The sequence below is a fragment of the Panulirus ornatus genome, chromosome 3, assembly GCF_036320965.1.
Source record: "Panulirus ornatus isolate Po-2019 chromosome 3, ASM3632096v1, whole genome shotgun sequence".
NCBI lineage: Eukaryota > Metazoa > Arthropoda > Malacostraca > Decapoda > Palinuridae > Panulirus > Panulirus ornatus.
In genome coordinates, this window is record NC_092226.1 from 39,902,136 (window position 1) to 39,916,576 (window position 14,441).

The 14,441-nt window shown below is 38.9% G+C and overlaps 1 protein-coding gene across 2 annotated transcripts in view; it reads left to right on the plus strand.

Annotated features, from left to right (window-relative positions):
• The window catches only part of LOC139762445 (extracellular serine/threonine protein CG31145), a 1,101,583-nt gene extending 1,090,945 nt beyond the window's left edge, over positions 1–10,638 (plus strand). For both annotated transcript variants that reach the window (XM_071687351.1, XM_071687341.1), the window contains 3 exons: positions 4,795–4,928; positions 5,228–5,367; positions 7,323–10,638. In XM_071687351.1, the coding sequence (XP_071543452.1) occupies positions 4,795–4,928; positions 5,228–5,367; positions 7,323–7,515 (467 nt within the window). In that variant the 3' untranslated portion in view covers positions 7,516–10,638. The remainder of the gene's footprint in view (positions 1–4,794; positions 4,929–5,227; positions 5,368–7,322) is intronic.
• Positions 10,639–14,441: the final 3,803 nt, after the last annotated feature.

Sequence of the window (14,441 nt, forward strand, 5' to 3'; positions counted from 1 at the left end):
TCAAGAGTAATGCTACTCCTCCCTTAGCTATTGTCTTCTCCCCAACCCGTGACTTTACTCTTAACACATTTCCAAACTATTCTTCACCTTTCCTCTTGAGCTCTGTTTCATTCAGAGCCAGAGCATCCAGATTTCCTTCTGCAAATATGATTCCTGTCTCTCCTCTCTTCTCATCTTGGTTACATCCATGCACATTTAGACATCCCAGCCTGAGCCTTTGATGAGCACTGCATGCTTGGCTCCTTCCTATGTTCCATCATTTAGTAATTGTAATACAAGAAGGGGAGGTTTCCAGCCCCCTTTAGTTGCCTTCACCATTTGTAGAGAATATGGAGGAAGAATTCTTTCTCCCTTACCTCAGGAATAGTTATTATTATTATCATCATTATTATTATTATACATAAGTATACTTATGTAAGTAGGAGAGATGGCCAGAGAGCGTTATTGGATTACGTGTTAATTGACAGGCGTGCGAAAGAGAGACTTTTGGATGTTAATGTGCTGAGAGGTGCAACTGGAGGGATGTCTGATCATTATCTTGTGGAGGCTAAGGTGAAGATTTGTATGGGTTTTCAGAAAAGAAGAGTGAATGTTGGGGTGAAGAGGGTGGTGAGAGTAAGTGAGCTTGAGAAGGAGACCTGTGTGAGGAAGTACCAGGAGAGACTGAGTACAGAATGGAAAAAGGTGAGAACAATGGAAGTAAGGGGAGTGGGGGAGGAATGGGATGTATTTAGGGAATCAGTGATGGATTGCGCAAAAGATGCTTGTGGCATGAGAAGAGTGGGAGGTGGGTTGATTAGAAAGGGTAGTGAGTGGTGGGATGAAGAAGTAAGAGTATTAGTGAAAGAGAAGAGAGAGGCATTTGGACGATTTTTGCAGGGAAAAAATGCAATTGAGTGGGAGATGTATAAAAGAAAGAGACAGGAGGTCAAGAGAAAGGTGCAAGAGGTGAAAAAAAGGGCAAATGAGAGTTGGGGTGAGAGAGTATCATTAAATTTTAGGGAGAATAAAAAGATGCTCTGGAAGGAGGTAAATAAAGTGCGTAAGACAAGGGAGCAAATGGGAACTTCAGTGAAGGGCGCAAATGGGGAGGTGATAACAAGTAGTGGTGATGTGAGAAGGAGATGGAGTGAGTATTTTGAAGGTTTGTTGAATGTGTTTGATGATAGAGTGGCAGATATAGGGTGTTTTGGTCGAGGTGGTGTGCAAAGTGAGAGGGTTAGGGAAAATGATTTGGTAAACAGAGAAGAGGTAGTGAAAGCTTTGCGGAAGATGAAAGCCGGCAAGGCAGCAGGTTTGGATGGTATTGCAGTGGAATTTATAAAAAAAGGGGGTGACTGTATTGTTGACTGGTTGGTAAGGTTATTTAATGTATGTATGCTCATTGAGGCTTGCCTCGGGATTGGTCGAATCTGCATATCCTTGTAAGATAGGAAAGATAACCCTGAGTATCTCATTACCAGTATTATAAATGGACTATATCGATTATTCGGGAGGGCCATCTTGATCTAAAGAAGTTGAAAATCCTTACCAACTGAAACAACACGTACTGTTTCTAAGGGAATTAGTGGCAATTTACCTTACTGCTTTAGATTTATGTGTACTAATAGTTTCAACAATGCTTCATTCACGAACACTTTCAGATCTGGACTTTGCATACCACATGCAAAGACTGCCATGCTAAGGTATTAAAAAATTTGTTGGATGCCCACGGATCTAACCCATCGTCAACTTTTATCGAGGATGTAAGATTTTCCTTTTTGGGCCCATAGACGAATGTTTCATTTTTCAATTGTTTACGCAGGTTGTTGTCTCCCATAGTATTTTAATTCTCTTAAGTGTAGGATACTCTCTGAGTAATCGCAATGTTTTTGAACGGGGCACTTTGAATCTTTGGCGCTTTCTGATCTTCTGATCGATTGCACTGTTCTCTGTAGATACAGCCGAATCTTCTTTTCTTTCAAACTGCAGAACTTGACTGTTTTCAACCACGTGGTACATTTAAAGTTTGAGTCAACACCTTATATGCCACGGTTCATTCTCCACATGCGGATAGGCTTCTCAATATTGCTTTCTGTCATCAACTGAGAAAACTGAGGAATGAATTTTGATTATCTGGTTAGTGATCTGCTTGGACATGAAGCCTCAGCTCATTTATTCATAGTCTCTTGCGGGGGAGGGTTGATTAAATTCCTAAGCTTGCACAAATTACTGTTTAATGAGAAATTGACCCGGTATCCACCAAAATGGTCTTTACATTTAGAATAAAGTTCCCTGTATTTTTTACATGGTGGAGTTGTTAGTGATGGACATTTGTCCAGAGCAATATTGATTGTATATGCTCTTTTGAAATGTGTGTTGTAGCATTTGTTTTTCGCAGTGAGAACTCAAGGTCATTCAATGTGTGATAATAAGAATCCGTTTTTGACTTCGACAGGCAGGTGCATAAGCGCTTAAGCCCATTCAGCTCTGTGACAAGATTTGACCAAGAGATATAGATTGAGAGTTGTTCAGAAAATTGTAAAGAGAACCCAAATTGCTTAAGAGTGATGAAACTATCCTTAGTTTGTTCTCGCCAACCCTGACTTTACTCATGAAAGAGTTGCAAAATTTGCACTTTCTTGAGCTTGTTATTACGCGGTGATAGTTTCCTTCTGCAAATATGATTCCAGGCTCTACTTTCTCTCTTGGTTAACCATGCACATTTGAACCAGCCTGACCTTGTGAGCACTCATGTGTTTATGTTCATATTAGTGAGATTGTAATACAAGAAGGGGAGGTTTCGAGCGCCTTGTTGCCTTACTTTCGTTGTTATGTGAGCAATTCTTTCTCCCTAACCTCAGGAATAGTTATTATTATTATTATTATTATTATTATTATTAGAATTATTATTATTAGGGAGGTGAGTGCAAGAGTTTTGGAGAGAGGGGCAAGCATGCAGTCTGCTGTGGATGAGAGGGCTTAGGAAGTGAGTCAGTTGTTGTTCGCTGATGATACTGAGCTGATGGCTGATTCGAGTGAGAACCTGCAGAAGATGGTGACTGACTTTGGTTTAGTGTGTGAAGGAAGAAAGCTGAGAGTAAATGTGAATAAGAGCAAGGTTATTATGTTCACTAGGGTTGAGGGACAAGTAAATTGGGAGGTAACTTTGAATGGAGAAAAACTAGAGGAAGTGGAGTGTTTTAGATATCTGGGAGTGGATTTAGCAGCAGATGGAACCATGGAAGCAGAAGTGAGTCACAGGGTAGGGGAGGGGGCGAAGCTTCTAGGAGCATTGAAGAATGTGTGGAAGGTGAAAACATTATCTCGGAGAGCAAAAATGGGTATGTTTGAAGGAATAGTGGTTCCATCAATGTTATATGGTTGCGAGGCATGGGCTATAGATAGGGTTGTGTGGAGGAGGGTGGATGTGTTGGAAATGAAATGTTTGAGGACAATATGTGGTGTGAGGTGGTTTGATCGAGTAATTAATGAGAGGGTAAGAGAGATGTGTGGTAATAAAAAGTGTGGTTAAGAGAGCAGAAGAGGGGGTATTGAAATGATTTGTTCACATGTAGAGAATGAGTGAGGAAAGATTGACAAAGAGGATATATGTATTAGAGGTGGAGGGAATGAGGAGAAGCGGGAGACCAAATTGGAGATGGAAGGATGGAGTGAAAAAGATTTTGAGCGATCTGGGACTGAACATACAGGAGGGTGAAAGGAGTGCAAGGAATAGAGTGAATTGGAACAATGTGGTATACCAGGGTTGACTTGCTGTCATTGGATTGAACCAGGGCGTGTGAAGCATCTGGAGTAAACCATGGAAAGTTTAGTGGGGCCTGGATGTGGAAAGGGAGTTGTGGTTTCAGTGTATTACACATGACAGATAAAGACTGAGTGTGAATGAATGTGGCCTTTGTTGTCTTTTTCTAGTGTTACTTTGTGCTTGTGCGGGGGAAGGGGGGTGCCATTTCATGTGTGGCGTTGTGGTGACGGGATGGATGAAGGCAGCAAGTATGAATATGTAGATGTGTAGATATGTATAAGTCTGTGTGTGTATATATATGTATACGTTGAAATTGATAGGTATGTATATGTGCCTGTGTGTCCGTTTATGTATGTACATGTGTATGTGGGTAGGTTGGGCCATTCTTTCATCTGTTTTCTTGCACTACCTCACTAACACGGGAGACAGCAACTAAGTATAATTATAGAATAATAATAATAATAATAATTATTATTATTATTATTATTATTATTATTATTATTATTATTATTATTATCATTATTATTATTACACACACACACCAAAGCCAGGTATCCATTTGTCGACTAGCCAAGATGGTAGGGTGAACACTTTAGTTTGGTCTGACTAGTGCACCTAGGATTTGAACCCATATATGCTGACATATTGGTTAGTAACAGTAACCACTACACTGTGGAGGCATGTGTGTGTGTGTGTGTGTGTGTGTGTGTGTGTGTGTGTGTGTGTGTGTGTGTGTCTAAGGGGAGGGGATATATAATACAATAGGTAAGGTATAGGGATAAATTGTTGAGTTGGTTGACCAAGTATAGAGACTCGAAATAGTGTGTGAGGACAGAATGATGAGAATGAGTATGTTGGCCAAATGTGGAGAGACATGTCACCATTAAACTTCCTGTAAAAATTTGTGCCTGCTGGGATCTATACATGATGAAAATTAGAATTAAGGAACGGTTCAGTTTTCAAAATAGTCCACACCACTTCATTATAGGGCTCAAGTTCTACTCAGATTTGTCTCTTCTTTAATAGTAGTTTTCTTTTCATTGCAGATGATGATTACTGTGAGCTAGTTAAGGAAGTGCACCCATACAATGAGGGCCGACGACTTTTGGATATTATGGATATGGCAATATTGGACTTCTTAATGGGAAACATGGATCGACACCACTATGAAACTTTCAAGGTCAGTATTTGATCTTAAGGTATAGGTTCTGCTTCAGACATTTCTGTTAGTTTGATAAGGTATTTAACTTGTACTAGGAGACATTGCTGAAATCTCGAGAAATTCTTGCAATAAGTATTATTATTGTCTTATCTTGATTTAGGAAAGTTTACTTTGTAAAGCATTGTAATCAGCTTTGTATCACTAGTAGCAAGGTAAATAATGAATTATTTTTTGCAAAAGTTTAGTATATGACATATATTGAATCCCAAGTAACGATAATCTTTCTGATATGTTTTTTATTGACATGTCTTTGCCAGATGTTTGGGAACAATTCTGCAATTCTTCATCTTGATCATGGGCGAGGGTTTGGTAAGGCCTTCCACGATGAGCTGACTATCTTGGCACCATTATACCAGTGTTGTCTGTTGCGACATTCTACTCTGGCTTCCTTAATAAGGTAGGTACAACACCTGTCAGATAATGTTAAATCATCAAAACTTTTTTATTAATGAATAACACAGAGAATTGTTTGGATATATTGGCTATACTTTTACATATCTCCGCAGGGTGCTGCAAAAGTCAGGACAGACACATAAAGGATATTGTGTTGATTATTTCAGTTAATGCTCAGACTGAAAACTGATAACTACAGTATGCTTCTAAGCTCTTCTTCAAAGTGACATCCTCACATATTATAACATAGTGGTAAATTGTACCACAGTTCTTGCTGTTGATTAGTTCCTAAGTTTCTCAGTGGACCAGAAATGAACACTGTAAATGATTTTTTTTCATACTTGGTTGCTGTTTCATATGTTAGCTAGATAATGGCAGGAAACAGATGAAGAAAGGCTGCATCTGCTCAAATCCATTGTCTAGCTGTCATGTGTAAGGCACCAAAACAACAGCTGCTTAGCCACATCCAGGCCCCACAGACCTTTCCATCATTTTCCCCAGATGCTTCATCCCTGGTTCAATCCATTGACAGTTCATTGACCGTGATATACTAAATCATTCCAGTTCCCTCTATCTCTTGCATGCCTTTCACCCTCCTGCGTATTCAGGTCCAAATCACCTTATACCTTTTTCATTCCATCCTTCCATCTCCAGTTTGGTCTTCCCATTCTCCTTGTTCTCTTCTCCTTCTGACACATACATCCCCTTTGGCGACCTTTCTTCACTCATTCTCAGAGCCATATGTCTGAACTATTTCATCACAACCTCTTCAGCCCTCTCAACCACACTCTTTTTATTACCACAACTCTCGCTTACCCTTTCGTTACTTACTTGATCAAAGCACCTTACACGACATACTTTCCTCAAGTATTTCATTTCCAGCACATCCACCCATCTCGGCACAGCCTTATATCCCATGCCTTGCATCCATGTAATATTGTTAAAACCACTATACCTTCAAAAATACCCATATTTGCCTGCCAGGATGAAATTCTTTCTTGTAACATGTTCTTGAGTGATCTCTATGCCTCCACCCTATGATTCACTTCCACATTCTTATTGTTATTCACTACCATGTCCACCTCCAAGTATCTAAAACACTTCCCTTCCTCCAGTTTTTCTCCTCTCAAACTCACACCCCAACTAACTTCTCCCTCAATCAACTACTCCCTCAACCTTGCTAAACCTAATAATCTTGTTTTTATTTACTTTTACTCTCAACTTCCTCCTTTCTCACACTCTTCCAAACTCAGTCACCATTTCTGAATAGCTTGTCTAGTTTTTCTATTCCATGTTTTTTACTCTTATACTTTTCTCTTCATGATATAAGAAATTCTAACCCTTTTTTTACATCAGAAATAGTTTTTAGACCTGCTTAAACCCTTAGTACTCACATTTTCTAACCAAAGATATGGACATATTATCTGTAAAGTTCATCAGTCTCTTTGACACAACTTTCAGAATTTATAGTTTAATGTCAAGAGTCCAAATTAGGGTTTTTCTGTCTGTAAACATTAATCAGGCATATGTTTATTTCTTCACACATCCCTAATGGCATTGGTGACATTTTTCATTTCTTTTTTGTTTCACTGTGCAAGACACCCACTGTAACATATTCCAGTCATACTTTGATGTAATCTTACTAACAGCAAATTGTGGCATATTGAAAGTAACACACAAATGATCTAACATTATATTATCTAAACAGTACAGGTATATTGTTCACATCAAGTGAGGGTCATCATTTGACTTATGCTGATTTACTACCTCATTTGCAATAAATGTTATTTCCACATATGTCTGTTTGCATAAAAATGAAATCTGATTACCTAGTTCTATACTTGTCCATTTGATCATTGATATATATTTTTTTATTGATACCCTTCATCACACTTAAAACTTCAGTTATGAGTGTATGGATTTATTCAGCTCCAGTGCACATTTTCTGCTGCCCTGCAGGTACCATACGGGCCCTCATCGACTGAGTGATGCCATGCGAACATCATTAAGCCTTGATCCACTCAATCCTGTTCTGTGGGAGCCACATCTAGCTGCCTTGGATCGAAGGCTCAACACTATTCTTCAAGTTGTAAGGGAGTGTGTAGACAAGGCTCAAGATCCTTTACATGTAATTGTTAATGATTTCCATTAAATCAGTGTTGTAAGTGATATTTATTTGGGAAACACAAGATATACAGACTCCAGAAATGCGTGGGTGAAGTACTGATATTGTGTACTTTATATAGTACTTTGGTTTAATTATTCATTGAATATTTCTTAAACAAGTGATGTTCCCAACATGATCATATCCAATTACCTTAAAAAGATGCTGGTATGAACAAGAAACTGAAAATTTTAAGGTCACTTCTTGTAAATTGTAATTTTTATATAGAAACTGTTTATGAGGAAGAAAACTGTATTTTCCAACATTTTGCAGTCATTGTGTGGATTAATGTACCTACATAAGGTAATTCTATTTGTCACTGATTTGCACAGTCTATTTTACAACATCTGTGATGATAGTATTCATCATCACTGTCTTTTGTAGCTGAGAAACATATACAGGTACTGTTTAGATGGAATCTAAATGAAGACTTACGAAAATTCAACTTTACTGTACTGTTTTGGAATTGAGTTCAACAGCCAACAAATTTTCCTGGGATAACTAAATTAGTATTCCTAGATTATGTGGTGCTAATAGAGTATATGGTATGTAGTAATTGCAGTGTGTAATGATGAGTTACAGTTGTGAGGACTGCATTTTGGAAATGACTCTTGCAGTAAAGGAAAAACGTAACCTGTGCTAAGAAAAAATGTTGAAAACTGTATTTATGTTTGAGTGATTCAAAAATATTCAGGTAAATACTACTTGTTTCTGAGTAATAACATTTTAATTAAGAAGCGATCGGTCTTTTTATTTTTAATATTCCAGCATCATATTTATCTGTTCAGTGAATTTCTCTATAAAGTGTTTTTAGGGTAGTCATGTTTTTTGAGTCATTGAATATTAATTATTTTTTTATTGCATGATTTCATTCTTTATTGAATATATCTTGTAGAAATCTATAGGTATATGAATTTAGGCAGCTAAGACAAGATTCTGATGTTGCATAGTGATACTGAAATAAAGGAGGTGCATGATTTATTGCTTGACATTTTGTGGTAATGAAATTCACTGCTCATGAGATTTGAACAATGAAGTTTTTACTTTTGTATCAAATAAAGTTTTTATATTTGACAGGTTTATAGGTTGCTCTGGCCCACTGATGCTGAGAGAATGTTATACTTTTAATCCTGTGTATATATTATTTCTGAGTAAAGCATATTTATTTTTGTAAGTCCATGTGCTAACTGAGAATCCTTTACGTAATGTTATGCTCTGCATGATTCCATTACAATCCTTGGCCTTCATTTGTAATTAGTCTTCAGCATATGTCAGGTAATAGTGTTCACTAGAATATTTTACAGTCATATTCATATAGGATGTATAAGGAGAAAGAGTTATGAATATGTCACATTTATGACCCATTAGGCAAGACATCTAAGCTACTTGATACAATTATGTTTTTCTCAAATTTCTTGAAGCAAAATCCTATGATGGTTAATGAGTCACAAGGGTTTTTTTCTTCATCATCAGCATAGTCAGTATAGTTATCCTTGATGTTCATTTATTCCTGATTGTATTGTGTCTTAACACTTATCTTCTGTTTGTGTGAAAGTATTAGAGTTACTTTTACTTACTTGTGAGCTTTAAGTGAAAAATGGTCTATAAACAAAGTTTTTGCACTACATTATCACTTGACCATTATGGCTCCTGTAACTTAATTACTAACAAAGTGCATCTGCAGGGCACCTCTTTAATGTGATATTATATTGTTATATTGCATGATACTTTTTACATACTTGTTCACTGTTTCTCGTGTAGCATGATAGCACCATTGAAAGATGAAGAGTGGTCTTATTCATGCATATCCACTGTCTAGCTGTCATGTATAATGTATTGAAACCAGAGCTCCCCTGTCCACAGCCAAACCCCCACACACCATTATAAGGTTTCCCTGACCATTTCCTATGCACTGAATTTGCTGTTTTGGAAGGTAATATGTATATGTATGCATATATTTGGGGTAAGGGAGAAAGAATTCTATCTGCGTTTTCCCAGAGTATCAAAGAAGGCAACTAAAATGGATGGGAACAGGGTCTGGAAACCCTCCCTGTCTTGTATTTCATTATCTAAAAGATGAAAGAGAGGGAGGACTCAGGCAGGGAGTGCTCATCCTCCTGGGGTGTCTAAATGTTTGTGAATATAACCAATATGAGAAGAAAGGAGAGATAGATAATATGTTTGAAGAAAGAAAGCTAAATGTTCTAAATATGAATGAAACAGGCTTAAAGGTAAAAAAGAAGAATAGTTTGGAATTGTCTTCAAAGTGTCAGGAATTGGTAAGAGGGCAAGAGCTAAGGAAGGGGTAGCACTATTGCTGAAGCAAGATGTGTGTGAGTGTGTGAAAGAGTGTAAGGAAGTGAGCTTTAGCCAGATGTGAGTAAAAATGAAAGCAAATTGTGAGTAATGTGTCATTTTTAGTGCTTATGCACCTGACCATGAGAAGAAAGGTCATGAGAGGCAAGTGTTGTAGGAGCAACTGAATGAGTGTGTTAGCAGTTTTGATGCAAGAGACTGGGTTTTAGTGTTGGGTAATTTAGACATGAAGGTAAGAATGTGGCAGTCATAGGTATAATTTGGGGTCATGGGGTATTCAGTAGTGTGACTGGAAATTGTGAAGAACTTGTGGAGTTGTATACTGAAAAAAAACATGGTGAGTGAGAATACCCGGCCTTAAAAGAGGGACATACACAAGTGTACAGTAGTAGGCAAGATGTTCACAGGACGTTAGTTGATTACATATTGATTGATAGATGTGTAAAAGAGACTTTTTGATGCATATGTACTGAGAACAACAGCTGGTGGGTTGTGTGATCATTACCTTTTGGAGGTGAGGATGAAGATTTATAGAGGTTGTCAGCAAAGAGGAAACAGTATGGGTGAAAAAAGACTGGTTAAGGTAAGTGAGCTTGGAAAAGTGACTTGTATGAAGAAATACTAGGAGAGATTGATTGTAAAATGATAACTAGTGAGAGTAAATGAAGCAAGGGGAGTGGGTGAAGAATGGGAGGTATTTAGAGAGGCAGTATAGGCATGTGTTAGATGCATGTGGCATTCTTATAGTGGGAGATGTGCAGATTAGAAAGGGTCATGAGTTGGGGATGAAGTAAAGTAGCTAGTGAAAGAGAAAAAGAGAGGTATATGGGTTGTACATACAGGGAAGGAGTGCAAATGATTAGATGTATAAGAGAAAGCAGCCGGAGGTCATGTGGAAGTTGTAGGGGCTGAAAAAGAGAGCAAGTGAGAATGAAGGTTAGCAAGTACCAGTAAAATTTAGAGAACAAGATCATGTTTTGATAGGATGTCAATATGGTGTGAAAAATTAGACAACAGATAAGAAAATCAGTGAAGTGTGCAAATGGGGAAGTGGTAACAGTTTGTGATGAAGTAAGGAGTAAATAGAATGAGCATTTTGAAGGACGTTAAATGTGTTAAATGATACAGTGGTAATTGTAGGGTTTTTAGATTAAGGTGGTATGCATAGTAAGAGTGTCAGGGAAATTGGTTTGGTAAATAAAGAAGAGATAGTGAAAGCCTTACATAAGAAGAAATGTGGCAAGGTGGCTGGAGTGGTGGATGGTATTGCAGTTGAATAAGTTAGTTAAGATTTCAGTATATGTATGGATCATGTTGAGGTGCCTGAGGATTGGTAAGATGTATGTTTAATACAGATGTATAATGGCGAGTGTTCAGACTGGAGAGTTATAAGTTTGTTGAATGTACCTGGTAAGTTGTATGGGAAAGTGGTAATGTAGAAGGTGAAGGCATGTACAGTACAGCAGATTGGGGGGTGACAGTGTGGTTTCAGAAATGGTAGATGTGTGGATCAGGTGTTTGCTTTAAAGAGTGAATGTGAGAAATTGAAGGATTTGTATGTGGCATTTGTAGATCTGGACAAAGCAATGCCTTGTGGAAGGTCTTCAGAATATATGGTGTGGGAGGAAAGCAGCTAGCAGCAGTGATGAGTTTTTATCAAGGGCGTAAGGTGTGTGTATGAGTAGGAAGAGATGAGAGTTAGTGGTTTTTAGTTAAAGTCTGTGGCAGGCATGTGTGATGTCACCATGGCTCTCAGATTTGTTTATGGAAGGGTGCAGTGATGGAGGTAGACCTGAGAGTCTTGGAGAGAAGGATGAGTATGCAGTCTGTAGTTGATGAAAGGGCCTGTGAAGTGGGTCAGATGATGTTTGCTTATGACTAGTCACCAGTTCAAGTAAACTACTGCTGAAGTTGGTGAAGTTTCGAAGAATGTGGAAAAGGTGGAAGTTGAAAGTAGATGTAAATAACAGGAAGATTATTAGGTTTAGCTGGATAGAGGGACAGGTTAATTAGAGTGTGAGTTTGAATGGAGAAGAATTGGAGGAAGCGAAGTGTTTTGGATACTTAGGAGTGGATATGGTGGCTAATGGAACCCTGAGAGTGGAGGTGGGTTATTGGGTAGGTGAGGAGGCAAAGGTTCTGGAAGCATTAAAGAATGTGTGGAATAAGAGGTTGTTATCTGGGAGGCAAAAATGGATATATTTGAAGGTATAGTAGTTTGAGGACAGTATGTGCTGTGAAGTGGTTTGATCAAGTAAATAATAAAAGAATAAGAGAGTGCAGAGAGAGGGCTGAAGAGGGTGTGCTGAAATGGTTGTGGTAATGGAGAGAATGAGTGGGGAGAGGCTGACAAAGAGGTTATGTGTGTCAGAAGTGGAAGGAACAAGGAGAGGACCAAATTGGAAATGGAAAGATGGAGTGAAAAAGATTTTGAGATTGGGACCAGAAGAAGTGGGAGGGGGAAAGATTTGCAAAGGATAGAGTGAATCAGAATGATATGGTATACAGAGGTCAACATGCTGTCAGTGGACAGAATCAAGACATGAAGTGGGCTGGGGAAGCCATGGAAATCTCTGTGTGGCCTGGTTGTAGATAGGGGCTGTGGTTTTAGTGCATTACACATTACAGCTAAAGGATGGATGGGAACAAATGCAACCCATCTTCATCTGCCCCAAATGCTACCTTACTAATGCAGGAATAGGCAATCAAGTAAGAAAAAATGTGTGCGTGTGTAAAGGTCTGTGGGGCCTGGTTGTGCCCATCAGAGGTAGAGAGTAGATGTGAGCAAATGCAGCCTTTCTTTGTAAGTTCATTTATCCCTACTTGGTTAAAATGGGAAAAGGCAAACAACATGAAAGAAAAAGATTATGAGCTATTGGGGCCTGAACATACTGGAGGGTGGGAGGCATGCAAGAAATAGAGTGAATTGCAATGATGTGGTATATCGGGGTCGATGTGCTGTCAGTGGACTGACCCAGGGCATGTGAAGCGTCTGGGATAAACCATGGAAAGATCTGTGGAGCCTAGATATGGAAAGGGAGCTGTGGTTTCAGTGCATTGCATATGACAGCTAGAGATTGAGTGCAAGCGAATGTGGCAATTTTTTGGCTATTCCTGGCACTACCTCGCAGGGGGGCTGATATTTTCCGTGAGGCAGGGTAGCAACGAGAATTGATGAAGGCAGCAGGTATGAATATTTACATGTATATGTATGTATATGTGCATGTATGGGCATTTATGTATATTTATGTGTATATGAGTGATTAGGCCACTCTTTGTCTGTTTCCTTGTGCTTCCTCGCTCATGCAGGAAACATTGATGATTAAGTGTAATGAATAAATTATATATATATTCCCTGGTTCAATCCATTGACAGCACGTTGACCCCAGTATACCACATCGTTCCAATTCACTCTATTCCTTACACCCCTTTCACCCTCCTGTATGTTCAGGCCCCGATCGCTCAGAATCTTTTTCACTCCATCTTTCCATCTCCAATTTGGTCTCCCACTTCTCCTCGTTCCCTCCACCTCTGACACATATATCCTCTTTGTCAATCTTTCCTCACTCATTCTCATCATGTGACCAAACCATTTCAAAACACCCTCTTCTGCTCTCTCAACCACACTCTTTTTATTACCACACATCTCTGTTATCCTTTCATTACTTTCTCAATCAAACCACCTCACACCACATATTGTCCTCAAACTTCCCATTTCCAACACATCCACCCTCCTCCGCACAACTCTATCTATAGCCCATGCCTTGCAACCATATAACATTGTTGGAACCACTATTCCTTCAAACATACCCATTTTTGCTCTCTAAGATATTCTCATCTTCCGCACATTTTTCAGTGCTCCCAGAACTTTCGCCCCCTCCCCCACCCTATGATTCACTTCCGCTTCTTTGGTTCCATCCGCTGCCAAATCCACTCCCAGATATCTAAAACACTTCACTTCCTCTAGTTTTTCTCCATTCAAACTTACCTCCCAGTTGACTTGTCCCTCAACCCTACTGTACCTAATAACCTTGCTCTTATTCACATTTACTCTCAGCTTTCTTCTTTCACACACTTTACCAAACTCAGTCACCAGCTTCTGCAGTTTCTCACCCAAATCAGCCACCAGTGCTGTATCATATATATATATACCCCGGTATACCACATCGATCCAATTCACTCTATTCCTTGCCCGCCTTTCACCCTCCTGCATGTTCAGGCCCCGATCACTCAAAATCTTTTTCACTCCATCTTTCCACCTCCAATTTGTTCTCCCACTTCTCGTTCCCTCCACCTCTGACACATATATTCTCTTTGTCAATCTTTCCTCACTCATTCTCTCCATGTGCCCAAACCATTTCAAAACACCCTCTTCTGCTCTCTCAACCATACTCTTTTTATTTCCACACATCTCTCTTACCCTTACATTACTTACTCGATCAAACCACCTCACACCACATATTGTCCTCAAACATCTCATTTCCAGCACATCCACCCTCCTGCGCACAACTCTATCCATAGCCCACACCTCGCAGCCATGCAACATTGTTGGAACCACTATTCCTATAATATATATATATATATATATATATATATAT